General features: G+C 40.1%; 1 protein-coding gene across 3 annotated transcripts in view; it reads right to left on the reverse strand.

Annotated features, from left to right (window-relative positions):
- RYR2 (ryanodine receptor 2) overlaps window positions 1-21,094 on the reverse strand; it is a 719,519-nt gene that overhangs the window by 264,195 nt on the left and 434,230 nt on the right. For all 3 annotated transcript variants that reach the window (XM_079900749.1, XM_079900747.1, XM_079900748.1), the window contains exons 27-28: window positions 20,548-20,695; window positions 2,154-2,362 (exon numbers count right to left, since the gene is read on the reverse strand). In XM_079900749.1, the coding sequence (XP_079756875.1) occupies window positions 2,154-2,362; window positions 20,548-20,695 (357 nt within the window). The remainder of the gene's footprint in view (window positions 1-2,153; window positions 2,363-20,547; window positions 20,696-21,094) is intronic.

Here is a 21,094-nt window from a genome sequence, read left to right on the forward strand (position 1 = left end):
TGTAGTGTCCTTCTTTGTCTCTTGTAACATTCTTTATCTTAAAGTCTATGTTATCCGATATGAGTATTGCTACTCCAGCTTTCTTTTGATTTCCATTTGCATGGAATATCTTTTTCCATACCCTCCCTTTCAGTTTGTATGTGTCCCTAGGTCTGAAGTTGGTCTCTTGTAGACAGCATATATATGGGTCCTGTTTTTGTATCAATTCACTGAGCCTGTGTCTTTTGGTTAGAGAACTTAATCCATTCATGTTTAAGGTAATTATCAATATGTATGTTCCTATTACCATCTTCTTAATTGTTATGGGTTTGTTTTTGTAGGTCCTTTTCTTCTCTTGTGTTTCCCACTTAGAGAAGTTCCTTTAGCATTTGTTGTAGAGCTGGTTTGGTGGTGCTGAATTCTCTTAGCTTTTGCTTGTCTGTAAAGCTTTTGATTTCTCCATCGAATCTGAATGAGAGCCTTTCTGGGTAGAGTAATCTTGGTTGTAGGCTTTTCCATTCCATCACTTTAAATATATCATGCCACTCCCTTCTGGCTTGTAGAGTTTCTGCTGAGGAATCAGCTGTTAACCTTATGGGAGTTCCCTTGTATGTTATTTGTCATTTTTCCCTTGTTTCTTTCAATAATATTTCTTTGTCTTTAATTTTTGTCAATTTGATTACTATGCGTCTTGGCATGTTTCTCCTTGGGTTTATCCTGTATGGGACTCTCTGTGCTTCCTGGACTTGGGTGGCTATTTCCTCTTCCATGTTAGGGAAGTTTTTGACTATAATCTCTTCAAATATTTGTCTTTTTCTCTGTCTCTTCTCCTTCTGGGACCCCTATAATGCAAATGTTGTTGCGTTTAATGTTGTCCCAAAGGTCTCTTAGGCCGTCTTCATTTCTTTTCATTCTTTTTTCTTTATTCTGTTCCATGGCAGTGAATTCCACCATTCTGTCTTCCAGGTTGCTTATCCGTTCTTCGGTCTCAGTTTTTCTGCTATTGCTTCCTTCTAGGGTAGTTTTCATTTCAGTTATTGTATTGTTCATATCTGTTTGTTCTTTAATTCTTCTAGGTGTTTGGTCTTTAATTCTTCTAGGTCTTTGTTAAACATTTCTTGCATCTTCTCGATCTTTGCCTCTATTCTTTTTCCGAGGTCCTGGATCATCTTCACTATCATTATTCTGAATTATTTTTCTGGAAGGCTGCCTATCTCCACTTCATTTAGTTGTTTTTCTGGGGTTTTATCTTGTTCCTTCATCTACTACATAGTCCACTGCGTTTTCATCTTGTCTATCTTTCTGTGAATGTGGTTTTTGTTCCACAGGCTGCAGGACTGTAGTTCTTCTTGCTTCTGCTGTCTGCCCTCTGCTGGATGAGGCTATCTAAGATGTTTGCACAAGTTTTCTCATGGGAGGGACTGGTGGTGGGTAGAGCTGGGTGTTGTTATACAGCTAAAATTATCATTAAACACTTATATAATGTATAAATAAACAATAAAAGAAGCAATTGAGGGTAATTCCCTGGCGGTCCAGTGGTTTGGACTCTGCACTTTCACTGCCATGGGCCCAGTTCAATCCCTGGTTGGGGAACTAGGATCCCACAAGCCACAAGGCCTGGCCAAATTTAAAAAAAAAAAAAAAAAAGCAACTGACCAGCTTCCACCAAACTTAAAACATAAAAATTACCAATAATGTTGAAAATGAAAACTCTTGGTGATTGCAAACAACAAATAGCATTCTTATGTCTATTAAATGTTTATACCTATCATTAATTATTGCTTGAGGATAAATTCCTTCTATGGAATTCCTCTGTCAAAATGAATATATTTTAAATTAGCATACGGATTTTAAACATTTTTGATAGGGATGATTCATCTTTTTGATATGATAGAGAATCAATATTTTACTTCTTGAATTTTGAATAATCTTGACTATTCACAGGGTGAGGGAAAACGTTTTGAGGCTACAAGAACAAAAGTTTTCCTAGGAACTATTTTCTCAAGGTTGAGCTCAGGAAAGTACTAATATTACTGTACCACCAAAAGGAATACCAGAGGAAATCAGGCCAGGCAGCGTGGGAGCCCACAGCGTGTGGATGCCTGGTGCACAGCAGCCTACAAAACCAGGAGCCTACAAACTCCAGTGCCCGGTGCCCAGCAAAGCACACTCACCTTGAAGCCGTCGAAAGCAAAGGCACGTTCATCTGAGCCAAGCTCCTGATCGGGTTGACAGCCTGGTCTGCTCCAGCCAACTCTCATGTCTCCAGCAGTGACAGCCTCAAATTCAAAATACCACCTTCCTGCCTTCACAGCGTAAGTTTTCTCAGCGCGGAAGATTCGGAACCTTTCTCCTGTGCCGCTGCACACTTCAGCTCTGGCAGCTGTGAATGGAAAGGGATTCTGGTGATCGTTGCATGGGGAATTGAAAGAGGAGGGCAGATACCACTTAACCTACAGAGATGATGCTAAAGATACCTTCTATTCTTATCTTGGTTCATATGTTGTTACAAAGTGTTTTCATATCAGATGGAAGCAGCTGGGTGAAGTGGAAAGTACATGGCCTTCCTTGGGAGATGCTGGTTGTTAACTTTCACTAATGCTGTTGGGCAGATGATGTAAAAAAAAAAAATTTTCTTTCCTGTAGAGAAAAGCCTAACAGCCACTTGGCAGTTTGGTAGTGGAAGATGAGATGAACTTGAGGGCAAGAATGGGAAGAAGACAATAAAACAGGTTTAAACTGTTCTGCATAGGAAATAAATAGACATTTATGGGTAGGAGAGAAGAGAGAAGAAGCACCCAGGAAGTGAGGAGGAGAGAAAGAAAACAACAAGAGAGAGCTATACATTAGCAGAGAATGGGAACCATTGGTAAGTTTCCCAGACAGAATGGCTAGGGGCATAAGTCTTCTGCTACCCCACCTCTTCACTGTAATGCACTATACACACAAATGCTGTGTTTAAGTCACTTGAGGAAAAAATAAAAGGGTCAAGTCCAACCTCAGAATCTGTGTGGTGAGATGGGGAAAAATATCTGTAGGACGTGAGGTGCATCAGAGATGGAGTGTGCCAGTGGTACAAAACCTCAGACCAGGGGACCTGGAGCTAGAATGACTTGGAGAACGTCACCTCCTGGGAAATCACAGCACATGGGGACAAGGGTCCACTGAACTGGTATCAAAGGATGTGGTCAGCTCCATGAAGTTTGGGGTTAGATACAGAGAAGCAAATTTAAGTGACTTAATGAAGTCACACGACTAATGGCAGAATTCGGGAGCTGCCAAACGCTACAACCTGTGTTCTCTCCACTCTACCTTCAGGAGCTCACACAGAATTAGCAGGTACCAGTTAAATATTAGTGCTCATCTGTTCTCAGGAGTTAGGGAAGACCTGATAAATAATAAAAGTTTATTAAAAGCTAAACTACTGATGTGACCAAATAAATAAAAATAGTCACGATAAGCTCTAAAAGTTGACAATAAACACACAGATCATCTTTAACAATTTAAGGTTAGATTGAAGAAAAGAATAATGGACTAAGAGGTCCCAGCACATCATAGGAGCTGATTTAATGAAATGATCAATGATTACTTTTTGATGACTTTATGGTGATTTTAGGGCATGTAGATGAACTGCATCTGCTGATAAACCTTTCAAAACCTGGGTTAAATTTCTGAATAAGCAACATTTTGTTTTTTCACCTTTCCCCACATATACACACATGCTCACACCTAACGACTTAGTCTGCTCCAAGCAAGTCTCCTGTGTCCAGCAGTGACAACCTCAAATGTCACACACTCATATCATACAATACATTCAAACACCTTATTGAAAACATGAATGCAGTAATACAGTTTAAAAATGAGACATTTATACTACTCTATGCAGCAGACAGCACGTACAAAATTCTCTGAAGAGAGAAAGTTTGCTTTCGATACATCCAAGGTGGGAGTGGAAAGGGGCTTAAATGAGAGAAACATCTCCGTGATGAAGGGTACAATATTCTCACATCTGTTACTTAATAACCGAATGATTTTTGAAAGATAGAATAGTAAACTACTTTTTTGAGGACAAGAAAATTAACTATTAAGGAGCTAGTTCTAAATGCCATAATATTAAAAAAAATAGGAAAAGCCACATTTCCAGAGTCAGTATTTTCTCAAGAAACAGCACACTGATCCACCGCTTCTTTAAATCATGGCTGTAATCTTCCCTAAACTAATCTAAGAGGTACAGAAAACGAGCTTTGAACTACACAAACATTGGGAGATTCCTTTTCAGGAAAATAAAACGCTCTCACATATTATCCTTATGTTTAGTGATGTCGACATGTGCAAATACAGTCACGCTTACATTCTAGTATGCACTAACAAATTCAATCCCAATTTCCTGAGTATGAAACACTCAGTTTTTTAGAAAACTAAACTGCTGAAAAACTCACATGTCCTTTTTCCTGTTTTATGTTTCCAGGACTTTGGACTCCACGAAATGCACAGTGTGCTCCAGAAATGCTTATAAATAAACGTTAATATTAGCTTAAATCAAATACATTGGAAAATGTGGTATAAAAATATAACCACTATTTATTTAATTTCTTTAAAAGCTCACTACAGAGCCTGGAGTCTCGCCCAGGGCAGCTGGTCCACTCTCATCGGGGTGTCCTGGCGAAAGCCCGCATGGCAGGCAGAACTCGACAAGAAAAGCATCACTGGAGCTCAAGTTTGTTTTGAAAACAGCCTCAAGTTCTACCTGTCCTCGGTGATCTGTGGTTTCCTATGTGACCAGGAAATCAAATTGATAATCTGATCAGTCTGATCTCCAAATTGGAGCAGGAAGATAAAGTGATGACAGAGGAGAGAGCAACTCCCCCGGCCACCTGTCCAGATTTGGAAGTTCTACCTAAAGCCAAAGGGTTAACTTCTAAGCAGCACGTTTTTAGAAAAGAACAATCTAAAGGTATAAAAATAGTAAGAGTTCTGATTTTCCACAGTGGAAAAATGCCATAAACTAGAAAAGACACAAAGTTACCAAGAGAGTCATTTTCCCAAGAGAAAATGTTGCCGCTGGAGAGATAACATGAAACTCTTGCGAGTTGGAGTGAAGTATAAGTTATCTCCAAAATTACATTTTCTTTGAGCATTCCTACAAGCAATTGTTTGCATAAAGGTGACTCAGATACTGAGTGTTTCAAACATAAATTGGTATTGGTTTAGTTGTTCTCTTCTTATTTTTTTATTACTTGTTTTATTTTAATAATATTTTTTAAATTTTATTTTAATAACTTTATTTTATTTTTTCTTTCTTTCTTATTTTTCTCCCTTTACTTCTGAGCCATGTGGCTGACAGGGTCTTGGTGCTATGGCTGGGTGTCAGGCCTGAGCCTCTGAGGTGGGAGAGCCGAGTTCAGGACGCTGCACCACCAGAGACCTCCTGGCTTCATGTAATATCAATCAGCAAGAGATCCCCCAGAGATCTCTGTCTCAACGCGATGATCCAGATCCACCCAACGGTCAGCAAGCACCACTGTGGGACGCCCCATGCCAAACAACAGCAAGACAGGAACACAGCCCCACCCATTAGCAGAGAGGCTGCCTAAAATCATACTAAGTTCAGAGACACCCCAAAACACACCACCGGATACCACCCTGCCCAATAGAAAGACAAGATCCAGCCCGACCCATCAGAACTCAGGCACCAGTCCCCTCAACCAGAAAGCCTACATAAAACACTGAACCAACTTCACTCACTGGGGGCAGACACCAAAAACAACGGGAACTACAAACCTGCAGCCTGTGAAAAGGAGACCCCAAACACAGTAAGTTAAGCAAAATGAGAAGGCAGAGAAACACACAGCAGATGAAGGAGTAAGGTAAAAAGCCACCAGACCTAACAAATGAAGAGGAAATAGGCAGTCTACCTGAAAAAGAATTCAGAGTAATGACAGTAAAGATGACCCAAAATCTTAGAAATAGAATAGAGAAAATACAAGAAACATTTAACAAGGACCAAGAAGAACTAAGGAGCACAAAAACAATGATGAACAACATAAAAATGAAATTAAAAATTCTCCAGGGTAAGACGGGAATAAAGACACAGACCTACTAGAGAATGGACTTGAGGATATGGGGAGGGGGAAGGGTAAGCTGTGACAAAGCGAGAGAGTGGCATGGACATATATACACTACCAAACGTAAAATAGATAGCTAGTGGGAAGCAGCCGCATAGCACAGGGAGATCAGCTCGGTGCTTTGTGACCACCTAGAGGGGTGGGATAGGGAGGGTGGGAGGGAGACGCAAGAGGGAGGGGATATGGGGATATATGTATACGTATAGCTGATTCACTTTGTTATAAAGCAGAAACTAACACACCATTGTAAAGCAATTATACTCCAATAAAGATGTTAAAAAAAATTCTCTAGAAGAAATCAATAGCAGAATAACTGAGCCAGAAGAACATATAAGTGACCTGGAAGACAAAATACTGGAAATAACTACTGCAAAGCACAATAAAGAACAAAGAATGAAAAGAATTGAGGACAGTCTAGAGACCTCTGGAACAACATTAAACGCACCAACATTCAAATTATACGGATCCCAGAAGAAGAAGAGAAAAAGAAAGGGACTGGGAAAATATTTGAAGAGATTATAGCTGAAAAATTCCCTAATATGGGAAAGGAAATAGTCAATCAAGTCCAGGAAGCACAGAGAGTCCCATGTGGGATAAATCCAAGGAGAACCACACCAAGACACAAATTAATCAAACTATCAAAAATTAAATACAAGGCTTCCCTGGTGGCACAGTGGTTGAGAGTCCGCCTGCCGATGCAGGGGACACAGGTTCGTGCCCTGGTCTGTGAATATCCCACATGCTGCAGAGCAGCTGGGCCCGTGAGCCATGGCCGCTGAGCCTGCGCGTCCGGAGCCTGTGCTCCACAACGGGAGAGGCCACAACAGTGAGAGGCCCGTGTACGGCAAAAAAAAGAATGAAATTAGAACACTCCCTAACACCATACACAAACTCAAAATGGATTAAAGACCTAAACGTAAGGCCAGAAACTATGAAAACTCTTAGAGGAAAACATAGGCAGAACGCTATGACATAAATCACAGCAAGATCCTTTTTGACCCACCTCCTAGAGAAATGTAAATAAAAATAAACAAATGGGACCTGATGAAACTTTAAAACTTTTTCACAGCAAAGGAAACCATAAACAAGATGAAAAGACAATCCTCAGAATGGGAGAAAATATTTGCAAACATATCAGCAAAGAATTAATCTCCAAAAACACAAGCAGCTCATGCAGCTCAATATCAAGAAAACAAACAACCCTATTCAAAAATGGGCAGAAGACCTAAATAGACATTTCTCCAAAGAAGATATACAGATTGCCAACAAACACATGAAAGAATGCTCAACATCATTAATCATTAGAGAAATGCAAATCAAAACTACAATGAGGTATCTCACACCAGTCAGAATGGCCATCATGAAAAAATCTAGAAACAACAAATGCTGGAGAGGGTGTGGAGAAAACGGAACCCCCTTGCAGAGTTGGTGGGAATGTAAATTGATACAGCCACTATGGAGAACAGTATGGAGGTTCCTTAAAAAACTGAAACTAGAACTACCATATGATCCAGCAATCCCACTACTGGGCATATATCCTGAGAATACCATAATTCAAAAAGAGTCATGTACCAAAATGTTCATTGCAGCACTATTTACAATAGCCAGGACATGAAAGCAACCTAAGTGTCCATCAACAGATGAATCGATATAGAAGATGTGGCACATATATACAATGGAATATTACTCATCCATAAAAAGAAACAAAATTGAGTCGTTTGTAGTGAGGTGGATGGACCGAGAGACTGTCATACAGAGTGAAGTCAGTCAGAAAGAGAAAAACAAATACCATATGCTAACACATATATATGGACTCTAAAAATATATATATGGTTCTGAAAACCTAGGGGCAGGACAGGAATAAAGACACATATGTTGAGAATGGACGTGAGGACATGGGGAGGGGGAAGGGTAAGCTGGGACAAAGTGAGAGAGTGGCACTGACATATATACACCACCAAATGTAAAATAGATAGCTAAAGGGAAGCAGCCGCATAGCACAGGGAGATCAGCTCGGTGCTTTGTGACCACCTAGAGGGGTGGGGTAGGGAGGGTGGGAGGGAGACGCAAGAGGGAGGAGATATGGGGATATATGTATACGTATAGCTGATTCACTTTGTTATACAGCAGCAACTAATGCAACAGTGTAAAGCAATTATACTCCAATAAAGATGTTTAAAAAAAAGCTCACTACAAATTTTTCTTGGTATTAATATCTACCACTAATCTTTTCTGCTAATAGAGGTAATAAAAACAGGGGTAGTATATAGAAAATTTGGGTCAATAAGAGGTAATGATGAAGAATTTCTTAGTCCTGGCATTTTTTCCCTGACCTTAAGCTGTTGCACTATTCTATTGTTTTAATTGAACTGTAGTTGATGTAAAATATTATATGTTATATGTGTACAATATAGTGATTCACAATTTTTAAAGGTTATACTTCGTTTTCAGTCATTATAGAATACTGGCTATATTCCTTGTGTTATACAATATATCCTTGTAGCTTATTTTACACATAATCGTTTGTACCTCTTAATTCCCTCTCCGTATATTACCTCTCCCCCTTCCCTCTCCCCACACTGTTAACCTCTGATTTGTCCTCTGTATCTATGAGTCTGTTTCTTTTGTATTTGTTATATTCACTAGTTTGCTGTATTTTCAGATTCCACATATTAGTGATATCATACACTATTTGTCTTTCTCTGTCTGACTTATTTCACTTAGCATAATACCCTCCAAGTCCATCCATGTTTGTGCAAATAACAAAATTTCCTTCTTTACTACGGCTGAGTAGTTCTCCATTGTGTATATATACACATCTTCTATATCCATTCATTTGTTGATGGACACTTAGGTGGCTTCCATATCTTGGCTATTGTAAATAATGCCGTTATGAACACCGGGGTACTTGTATCTTTTCAAATTAGTGTTTTTGTTTCTTTCAGATATACACCCAGGGGTGGAAGTGCTGGGTCATAACTGCTACACTATTCTTACCCTCATTGATGGCATTCAACTGAACTTGAAATTAACATGCTATTCATAGATATCATCATGCCAAGGACTTGTAAGCTCCATGGATCTTCCTCCAAATGTCCATGTGGCTCATAGTTTATATTCTATATTTCTTATATTAGTTTAGGGTAGCTTGCAACCACAGTTTAAAGAAGCAACAGTTCAGCATTTCTGTTTTTGGATAAAATACTAATAACTAAATGGAAATCTGGATCCACAGACGTTTAAAAACAGATTACGCAGGCAACCTGAAACAAATTTTTGTTGCATACCCTGTAGCATCAAGTGGTTGAACACAAAGTAGGTGCCCTGTAAACACCTGCTGGACTGAGTCTAGGAACAAAGAGTCTCCTGATCCCTGGACACAGAAGCCCAGGTAAACAGCTAATCAGCAGCACCACCGTCAAAGGTACAGAACTCTCGCCCGCAAACATGCAATTCTCATCCTTTGCTTGACTTTTTTTAAAAGTTTATTTAATTTTTTATTTTTATTTATTTACTTATTTCTGGTTGCGTTGGGTCTCTGTGCACAGGCTTTCTCTAGCTGCATCGAGAGGGGCCTACTGTTCGTTGCGGGCTTCTCATGTTGCAGAGCACGGGCTCTAGGCACATGGGCTTCAGTAGTTGTGGCACTTGGGCTCAGTAGTTGTGGCTCACAGGCTTAGTTGTTCTGTGGCATGGGGGATCTTCCCGGACCAGGGATCAAACCTGTGTCCGCTGCATTGGCAGGTGGATTCTTAACCACTACACCACCAGGGAAGTCCCCCTTTGCTTGATTTTAAACACTCTACACTCATACAATTCTAGCTCATGTAAGTATGTGACATAAACGGTTTTTAAATTGTTATAATGAATATAACACTAATTGACATTTTAAAAAAACGAACAGTTAGCAGATATATTTCTATCACACTTATCAAAGCTACTCAAAGAAGAAATTCGGGATTTATGCCTTTAACAAACCACTTTAAGGGCAAGATCTGATAATATACTGTGTTCCTAGTACCTCACAGATCCTAGCACGGAGAGGGCAAACACCAATGACCATTCAAATAGGATGTAAAATATCTATACACGCTGCATTCCAAACCATACATTTAAAAGACAATTACCACTAGAGGGCAGTCAAGATCTAAGCATGTATTAAAATTACAAGTTTTTTATAATAAGCTATGAAGGAAGGCAGGCTAGTCTCTTGAAAATTGTATACGTATCTTGATTCCTTTAGGTGTATCTGTATAATAATCTTAAAAAATCATTGATATTAACCAGTTATCTTTTTATCCTGGTATAATTTGTAAGTAAGCAATTCAAATCTCAATAAAACTTTGTAATGAATAAAAATGAATGACTTTTTCAAATGTTTTAAAATATTATTTAGAACAATTCTCCAAAAATAGTATAATTCAAACATTGGGTTCATATTCATTCTGGAATACACAAATCATCATTCTGCTGACTAACAAAATAAATGATAGCCCTGACTAATTACATAAGGTTAGATTCAGTTTTATCCAAAATTTTACGTCCTTTACTTTTTTTTTTTTTGCAGTACGTGGGCCTCTCAATGTTGTGGCCTCTCCCGTTGCGGAGCACAGGCTCCAGACATGCAGGCTCAGCGGCCATGGCTCACGGGCCCAGCCGCTCCGCGGCATGTGGGATCTTCCCGGACCAGGGCACGAACCCGTGTCCCCCGCATCGGCAGGCGGACTCTCAACCACTGCACCACCAGCGAAGCCCCCTTAACTTTTGTAATGTCAGCAAAAGCAGTAGAGTCAATTGCAAATTAATGTTTTAAATCTTATCTTAGTGATCACCATTTTGCTTTATTCCATAAAATCTCACATCTATCTATTAATTTCCATTTTTCACCATCCTTGTCCTGAAGGTCACAATATTCCGAAAGCCTCCCAACTGGTCTCTCTGTCCAAGCGCTCTCCCCTCCAATCTGTTCCTTCCCACTGTCGTCACAGTTATTTTGTTGTTCTAAACTCTGATCACAAATCAAGCTTTTGCTTTAAAACTTCCTGGCGCTAGAACTCCTTGTACTACTTTACCGTATTTCTCAACTGGGTTTTCAAAATATTCCATGTCTTAGCCTAATCATTCTACCTCCATTTAGTACTGTTCTTTCCTCACTTATACCCTATAATTTAGCCTAACTAGACAATCAATTTCCCCTCAACTCTTTCTAAATTTAATGACATCAGATATACTTTCCCTCTGTCAGGAATGTCCTTTCTCCCACCAACCTCTTCTTGTTGCTATTTTCATCTCTTCAACAGCTAACTCAGATGCCATTTCTTCCCCTTACTGATCCCTCCAATTGGAAAATGAATCTTTCTTACGTATTTTCCAGATACATCAATTTAATCCCTACTAAGAGGTAGGCAGGCTCTTGGATTCCAGAACACACTGGTGAATGAAAAACAGGATCTCAGGGAATTCCCTGGCAGTCCAGTGGTTAGCACTTGGTGCTTTCCTTGCCATGGCCCCAGGTTCAATCCCTGGTCTGGGAACTAAGGTCCCACAAGCCACGCAGCACAGCCCAAAAAAAGAAAGAAAAAATACAGGATCTCAGCCTCCATTGTGGAATATTTTACATGAGCCTCTCTGTTCGTTAATCACATAACTTCAGTAAGACTGAACCTTGTAAATCAGCTATCAATGGTTCTATCTTTAAATTCTTAAAATGCAGAAACCATGCCATCCTCTGATCACCATTTTTCCTCCCAGTTTTCTCATTTCCTTATTCAAACACATTCACTCTTCAAACTCATTAATTTCCTCTGTGGCTTCCCTTCCTTATCTATACAGCTTTCAGTACCTTCCTGCCCTATTACTCTTCTCCTCACTTGCTCTGTTAACCCCCATCTTTGTCTAATTTTACTGTCTCATTCTCACCATCTATACTCGCTCTGCTGAGCTTGCTGGGAAACACATGCACACAACAGACTGGCACCGTTACTAACTCAAAGTCTCTAACCTCAATTGGACCATTAATGTTTCTCTGCTTTTTATCTCTCTGAAACCTGCTCTCTGTCCCATCCCACAAACATCTCTCTCTAAACTTTACTGCTGAGTGACATCAGAAGGAATAGCAGAGTATGGACCTCCAAAACTACTCTTCTCTGTAAAAGCAATGAGAATGGAAAAAATGGTCAAAATCAAATGTTTCAGAGCTCTAAAAATTAATTAAAGGCTGGCAGCAATCTGGGGAGTGTTTATTCAATTAAAAAATGGCTCAATAGTTGTAAGGACAGCAAGTTTAGTGGTGCTTTAACTTGACTTAGGGCTATTCCTTTCTTCCTAGATGCACAGTACAATGAAAACCAATAGGCCTTCAATTAAAGTGAAAATCAGCAAGCTAGAAGCCTCTGGAGAGGACAGAGCAGAGTGGAGCTCCTCAAAGCCCCATTCACGGATAACTGTCATTATTTCACCTTTCTGGTAGTTCCTTGGAAAGTTCCACTGGCAATACTTACCTTTATTTGACCTGATTTAGAGTTTGCTCAATGCAAACAGTCTTTTCCCCAGGGTCATTTGTTGAAAATCAGAGGCCTTTTTTTTTTTGCGGTACGCGGGCCTCTCACTGCTGTGGCCTCTCCCGTTGCGGAGCACAGGCTCTGGACGTGCAGGCTCAGCGGCCATGGCTCACGGGCCCAGCCTCTCCATGGCATGTGGGATCCTCCCGGACCGGGGCACGAACCCGTGTCCCCTGCATCGGCAGGCGGACTCTCAACTACTGCGCCACCAGGGAAGCCCCCAGAGGCCACTGTTTAACACTGCAGCTGCTTGAGGTGGCAATAACAGCTGAGGCAAACAACAAGCTGTCCGAAATATTTGAAAAGAAAAGCTGGGGAATGAGATATCTACAATAGGCTGTGAAAAGTTTCAACATAATCCTGGTGATCTAGTAAGCCATGCTCACGCCCAGGGTTCTGGGTTCAGGAAAAGACCTGAGAAGGCCCTAAGTCCTCACGTCTGGAAGACCCTGAGGTTCTGCAAAAGCCGTAAGTGAAGGCTAAGGTGGGGACTGGCTGGCTGTGTGTCCAAGGCATCTCCCAACATGCACACAGAGTCCCTTCCTTGACAAAAGCTATGAGATTCACAGGTCCCATTTATGGAAGTCTCTGTCTAGTCACAAGCTGACCACTAAGCTGATGAAATAGAGATTTCAGCAGCCACACGTGACAGACAGAACATACCCTACAGAACTAGCTAAGAAAATTCATTAAACAAATAAGTAACGACAATTACAACAAGCACAATAACAAACCCTGAAGGGAGATTCCAGAGTTGACATATTATACTACTTAAAATGTCCAGTTTTCAACAAAAATAGTGAGACAAGCAAAGAGACAAGAAAGTACATCTTATATACAGGGGAAAAAAGTCAATAGAAATTGTCACTGAGGAAGCCCAGATACTGGACTTATTAGACAAAAATGTTAGTTCTCCCTTTTGTACAAGGCCAAACCCTTTACCCATGTTGTGAATTTCATTCCCCCACCCCCAACCATCCTCAGATCATACTTCATCAAGTTCCTCTCCTTTCCTTTCAACTCTCCTTTCCTCTGATTCTTTTCCTTAGCATTTAAAAATGTCCAAAATTCTCCTATTTAAAAAAATGAAAATTTTAACCCTCTTTTTCTCTCTAGCAATAGTCTCAGCTTCATATATGTGTGTGTGAGTGTGTGTGTGTACACCTATACACATATGTATTGAGCCTTGGTGGCTCTGTCTAGTTGTCTCACATGCATCTCAAACTCAACATATTTAAAATCAAACTCAGAATCTCCCATTTCCCATCTCTATCTGCTCCAATTCCTGTGCTCCCAGTGAATGTGAAGGTACTCACCAGCTACTAACCCAGAAGCCATCCCAGACACTCCTTCGTCCTTCCACTGATTCTATTTCTAAATGCCAAACAATTCTGTCCTGTGAATTCTGTGAATTCTCTCTATTCACAGTATTGGCTAAGATCAGGCCTTCAACACTCCTCATCTGTACTTCTTTTAGAGCCACCAAACTGCTGTCCTCACCTCTAATTTTGTTCACCTTCAGCCCATTCTCCAAAGAGCCACTGGAGTAATTCTTTTAAACAGAAAACCCTCGTTTCAGTCTCTGTCTTCTCTCCTTCATCTTCCCCTGCTTCTCAAACTTCACTCCATATTCGGCCACGTAAAGCTGTCTAATTCCCAGGTGCAACCCTCCCTTGTCACTCCAAGCCCTGACACAAACTGTCCTCTCTGTCTGGAACACATGCACCTCACTGATTCCTACTCATTCCTCTAAATTTCACCCTAGCTTTGATGGTTTTAAAACATGTCTCCAAATATTTTGTCACACTTCCCTTCACAAAGTGTGGGCTTAAGGGTGCAAAGCATTTAGTGACTCACTTCCAACAAACAGAATATGGCAGAAGTAATTGTAACAGGCATTGAGGCTTCCTCCTCGCACTATCTCTTAGATTACTAACTCTGGGAGAAGCCAGCTGCCATATGAAGGCACTGAAGCATCTCTCTGAGGAGGTCTACATGACAAGGAACTTAGGTCTCTTGCCAATATCCAGAGACAAACTGAGCCCTTTAACCAACAACTATGCAAGTGAACTGTCTTAGAAGCAAATCCTCCATCCCCACTGAAGTCTTCAGATGACTGCAGATGACCCCTGGCCGACTTGATAGCAACCCCAAGAGAGGCCATGATTCAGAACTAATCCACTCAAATCCCTAACCACAGAAATTTTCAGATAACAAACATTTGTTGGTTTGAGCCATTAAAATTTAGGGAGGGAGGTATTTGTTACACAGCAGTAGATAACTAATACACCTCCTTTATGAAGATTTCTCTGACACCACCAAGATCAGTTAAATCCTCTCTGCTGTGACACTTGGGCATTAATGTTTACACTGTATGAAAGCATTGACACTTTAGTCTACTTTCCCTGCCTATCCTGAAAGCTACCTGTGGGCAAAACTGTCTTATTCATTGTTGAATCCCCAGAACTAAGCACAGGAGATGTTCAATAACTATGTATTAAAATCAAATGAAAATGAGGATGATTTGAAATACGGAAGTAAAATGAAACCCAAAGATGGATTTAGTAAATATGAGCTCCTTTTCTTCCTTCTTGAAATTCATATAAGTCACAAGAAAGTAGGTAACCATAAGGTAGTAATACATTGCCTCACAGAGGTGTTAAGAAGATGAAATTTTATTATGGTTGTACATAATATAAAACACTGTATGTCATCAGAATAACATCTTATCCAGTATCCTCCTAAATGCAGTTCTCACTAAAAGTGAATATATCAGATCTGACACAGTTTATGCCCATAATTGATAACGTTTTTAAATATAATCATCATTATTTTTCTCTGGCATACACTGCTTATTTCTTTGTACAGGGCTAAATGTATTCTCCTCCTTGAATATTGACCACAATTAACTATTTCCTTGAAGACTTAAGGTTATTGTTAGAGCCATGATTAATCATTTCTCTGAGCTATACAGTGGGCTTGTTTCTTTCCTGTTTTCTCCTTAATTCACTGGCTGTCATCTATAGCTTTAGAACTGAGTCAGCCTGACTTGGGCAGCACTCTTTCTATGTAATTTTCAATGAGTATCAGAAAAGCAATGGTGGAAGAAAGACCTATAAATGTAGGTAAGACTCTAGACACCCAAAATATAAATATTCATGTGGGAAGGAATGAAAATAAAATTGGGGATATCAAATGGTTGATATGTCAGACTTTAAAAGCATGGTTGATTTTTCCCCAAACCTTTTATTATTATCATTATAACATCTTCCAACAGAAAAGATATAGACTGTCATCTCTCTTATCTAATACTCTCTAGGGAGACACAAAGTTAGAAAGAAGCTCAAAAACTTCTATGAGGACTGTACCCTTGTTAGGTATTTATTGTACTTATATTAGGTATATACCTAATAGAGTAGTTGAATCAAATATTTTAAAAGTATGCAGGGCTTCCCTGGTGGCACAGTGGTTAAGAATCTGCCTGCCAATGCAGGGGACACTGGTTCAATCCCTGGCCGGGGAAGATCCCACATGCCATGGAGCCACTAAGCCAGTGTGCCACAACTACTGAGGCTGCACTCTAGAGCTCGTGAGCCACAACTACTGAGCCCACGTGCCGCAACTACTGAAGCCTGCACACCTAGAGCCTGTGCTCCGCAACGAGAAGCCACGACAATGAGAAGCCCACGCACCACAACGAAGAGTAGCCCCCACTCGCCGCAACCAGAGAAAGCCCTCACGCAGCAACGAAGACCCAACACAGCCAAAAATAAAAACAAATAAATAAATTATTAAAAAATAATTAAAAAAAATAAAAGTATGCAAAAACACTGGAAAATGCTACACTATCCTAAGGTATTATTAATAAACATTTGTATGCCTGATATATCCAATTGTTCATTAAGGAGTACATTTAATAGGTAATTACAAAAAGAGGTTGTGGCTTTGTGAAACTAGGAGTCACGATGACTAATGACTGAAGTTCTCCATAGAATGCCACAATCACGAAGGAGATATTAGACACAGCCACTCATAATTATGATAGTTTACTAATAATAATCCACAATTGATGATGTGGGGAGACAAACAAATGTCTGAAAGTTTAACCAAAAAAGAAAAAGATCAATTAACTCTTTAAAAGATTTACAAGTCTTCAAAATTAACAACGTCTACTCCATGGAAGATCTCATTTAAATAATGAAAAAGCAATCCACAAACTGGGAGGAAATATTTCCAATATCTGACATAGTTCTTATACCCAGAAAAACATACATATATGTTTATAGATGTAAATATATACATTTTCACAGTTTAATAAAAAGAAGACAAAACAACCCAGGTTTTTTAATGGATAAAAGATGTGAACAAACACTTCATAAAAAAAGACATACTGATGGCTAACGACTATAAGAAAAGATGCCAACATTATTCTTCTTAAGGAAAATGCAAATTAAAACTACAATAAGATACCATTTCACACCTACTGTAAGGGCTAAAATCGTAAAGATTACCAATTCTTGGCCACGATGTGGGAGCAAAACTATACCTTCACATATTGGTCATGGGAGCATATTTGCAGAACTGCTTGGAAGTTTCTTGTAAAGTGAAATGTACGTTTGTCCTATGACCCCGCAATTTCACTTCTATTTACCCTAAAAGAAGTGAAAGTATGAATCTGCACAAAGACTTGTCTACAAATGTTCATCGCAGTCTTATTCATAACAGTCAAAAACCGGAAACAACCCAAATCTATATCAACAGGAGAATGGATTAAAAAAATTGTGGTTTATTATTCAAATGGAATGCTACTCAGCAATTAATTTTGTGATACTTGTAAAAACACGGGTGATCACAAAAACAGTACACTGGGGGACTTTCCTGGTGTTCCACCTTCCAATGCAGGGGACGCAGGTTTGATTCCTGGTTGGGGAACTAAGATCCCACATGCCTAGGGGCAACTAAGCCCACGTGCCACAACTACTGAGCCCATGCGCCTCAACTAGAGAGCCTGCATGCTGCAAACTACAGAGCCCATGTGCTCTGGAGCCCACCCAGCACAACTAGAGAGAGAAAAACCCACATGCCACAACGAGAGAGATGCCTGCGCACCGCAACCAGGGAGAAGCCTGCACGCCGCAATGAAGAGCCCATGCTGCAGTGAAAGATCACACGTTCCGCAACTAAGACCCGACACAGCCAAAATAAATAAATGAATACATAAAATAAAGTAACAAACAAAAACAGTATGTTGAGCAAAAGAAGTTAGATAAAAAATATAGTCATTACTGTTGGTGGGAATGTAAACTGATACAGCCACTATGGAGAACAGTATGGAGGTTCCTTAGAAAACTAACAACAGAACTACCATATGACCCAGCAATCCCACTACTGGGCATATAGCCTGAGAAAACCATAATTCAAAAAGATACATGTACCCCAATGTTCACTGCAGCACTATTTACAATAGCCAGGACACAGAAGCAACCTAAATGTCCATCGACAGATGAATGGCTAAAGAAGATGTGGTACATATATACAATGGAATATTACTCAGCTATAAAAAGGAATGAAATTGAGTCATTTGTAGTGATGCGGGTGAACCTAGAGTCTGTCATACAGAGTGAAGTCAGTCAGAAAGAGAAAAACAAATACCGTATATTAATGCATATATACGGAATCTAGAAAAATGGTACTGATGAACCAAGTGACAGGGCAGGAATAAAGACTCAGACGAAGAGAACATACTTGTGGACACGGTGGGTGGGGGAGGGGAAGGGGAAGCTGAGACGAAGTGAGAGAGTAGCATTGACATGTATACACTACCAAGTGTAAAATAGATAGCTAGTGGGAAGCAGCCGCATAGCACAGGGAGATCAGCTCGGTGCTTTGTGACCACCTAGAGGGGTGGGGTAGGGAGGGTGGGAGGGAGACGCAAGAGGGAGGGGATATGGGGATATATGTATACATATAGCTGATTCACTTTGTTGTACAGGAGAAACTAACACAACACTGTAAAGCAATTATACTCCAATAAAGATTTTTTAAAAATATATAGTGGGGCTTCCCTGGTGGCGCAGTGGTTGGGAGTCCGCCTGCCGATGCAGGGGACACGGGTTCGTGCCCCGGTCCGGGAAGATCCCGCATGCCACGGAGCGGCTAGGCCCGTGAGCCATGGCCGCTGAGCCTGCGCGTCCGGAGCCTGTGCTCCGCAACGGGAGAGGCCACAACGGTGAGAGGCCCACGTACCGCCAAAAAAAAAAAAAAAAAAAAAAAATATATATATATATATATATATATATGTATAGTGATTACATTTATGCAGAGTATAAGAAGAGGCAAAATTAATCTGTGATGATAGAATTTAGAAAGTGGTTACTTTTCGGGGGCAGAGGGAACTTTCTGTGATGAAGAAAATGGTCCCAATGTTCGTTTGGGTGGTGGTTTCTCTCGTGTATACAACTGTCAAAATTTACCAAATTGAACTGAAGATCTGTGCATTCTATTATATAAATATTATACCTCATTTTAAAAACATTTTAAAAAGAACCATTCACGTTGAGGGCTTATTCTGTACCAGACAGCTGTAGAACTCTTCCCAATTGTTGTGTCTTGACTTGGCAGGGTTTTATTGTTTATCCATCCCAGGGGCCGTGTGGACTGCACACCCTTTAAGGCAGGGATATTTTCTGTATCTTGCATATCTAGCAGTATCTGCTTCCTAATAAGATCTACCAAGTATTTGTTGCTGTAAAGCGGACTTCAAGATACGTTACATTGTAAGAAGTTACATTATGATTATGAACATTATTGTTATTAAATGGGTATCTAATTTTATTTGTAGCAAATATAAGGATTCAGTAACTACAGTGAACTGTCCAGATGCTAACTACATACTGACTCAACTCAAAGGACTGACATCTGGGGCTGGGATCCTGCCTCTACCATTTAGTAAATGGGAAGACACGAAAGTATCTGAATTTGTTTCCTTATCTGTAAAATGAGCATAGTACACAGACCATCCTCATAGAGTTACTGTGAGGATTAAACAATAATTGCAAAGGTCTTCTAAACACTTGTTACACATGATAAGCACTATATAAATATTACCTATCATTACTATTTAAGATTGAATTCCTATACACAGATACTACACTGAAAATATTAGTCATTAGAGAATATCTGACATAGATTTTTAAAACTTTCTATCAAAAAATACAGGCACTACAATGAAACACGCAGAGCTCATGTCATTTTTGGCAACTTGAAAATATGGATATTAACACCAACTCAAAGTACAGGAGCAAAGGATTAAGGAGTTAACCATCTTAAACCATATTCTTAAAAGGTATTATTCAAAGGAAATACGTTCTTCATAGACCCTTTAAAAATCCATTTATTCAACACATATTTATTGAGTGCCTATTCTAGAGTGTTTTCCTTAAAGCAAAATATTGCACTAATTAATTACTATGGCCTATATGTAAGAGTCTAAACAATGAAGGTTTAGAAAACACTAGCTCCCACTATAGGTTTACTCCCATAAACAACTAAAACTAGCTCTTCTGAAGCAGAGCTGGTGGCGTAGGTGGGAGTGAGGGGCAGTATCAGAATCACGGAGTTAACTGCTCCCTCAGACTCTTCGGGAAGGTAAACCCACTTCTTCCCCCTGCGGAATCAGTGCGGTCCGGAGCCACTCTGCTGAAAGAGGAGCTAATCCTCCAAGTGTCCTTCAGGACAAAAAATGCTCTCAACTCCTGGCCTAAATTACATACTTCGACTGAAGGAGTCTATCTTGCACGCCCCCTTTTTATTCATGCATTTGGCTTTAAAGAACTTACTATGTGATTTTGCAACAAGAGGAGAAGAAAGCGAAATGAAAATACCATGATCTTGATCGGGCGCCTCCAGGGTGTAGCCATACCCCAGCAGCGTGCGCACGGCCTCACGGAGGCTGTCCTTGTTGGATTTCTTAGTCCGGTCATCTAGAAGGGCATAGGGAACCAGGCGAGGGTTTCTTCTGTTCTTTACATCCTACAGGAAGGCAAAAAAGGTGCATGATCATCAAAGAGTGACCAAGAGCATTTGGCAATGAGACAGCCACCAAATACGTCAAAATATAAAGCATATGAAGGTAGATACTGTGCCTTCTACCTTCCCTTTGTCTTCCCAGGCTGCAGGAGTTACTGAAATACTATCAGTATGAAAGATGTAATCAAGTGAGTAACTGCATCAATTTAAATAGGCCCTCTCCATGAGAAGAAAACGTCAAAATAACAGCAGTAACAAAAGCCAACTTGAAGGATCTCAGTAATCATCTTCCATCTGCCCTGGTCACAAGGCAATGGGCTAACGTAAGAGAACCTACCATTTCCTTGCCAAGTTGACTGACAGGTCTTTGTTACAAGAAGAGCCTAATTATTACCGGACATC

Source organism: Stenella coeruleoalba (genome assembly GCF_951394435.1).
Source record: "Stenella coeruleoalba genome assembly, chromosome: 16".
Taxonomy (NCBI): Eukaryota; Metazoa; Chordata; class Mammalia; order Artiodactyla; family Delphinidae; genus Stenella; species Stenella coeruleoalba.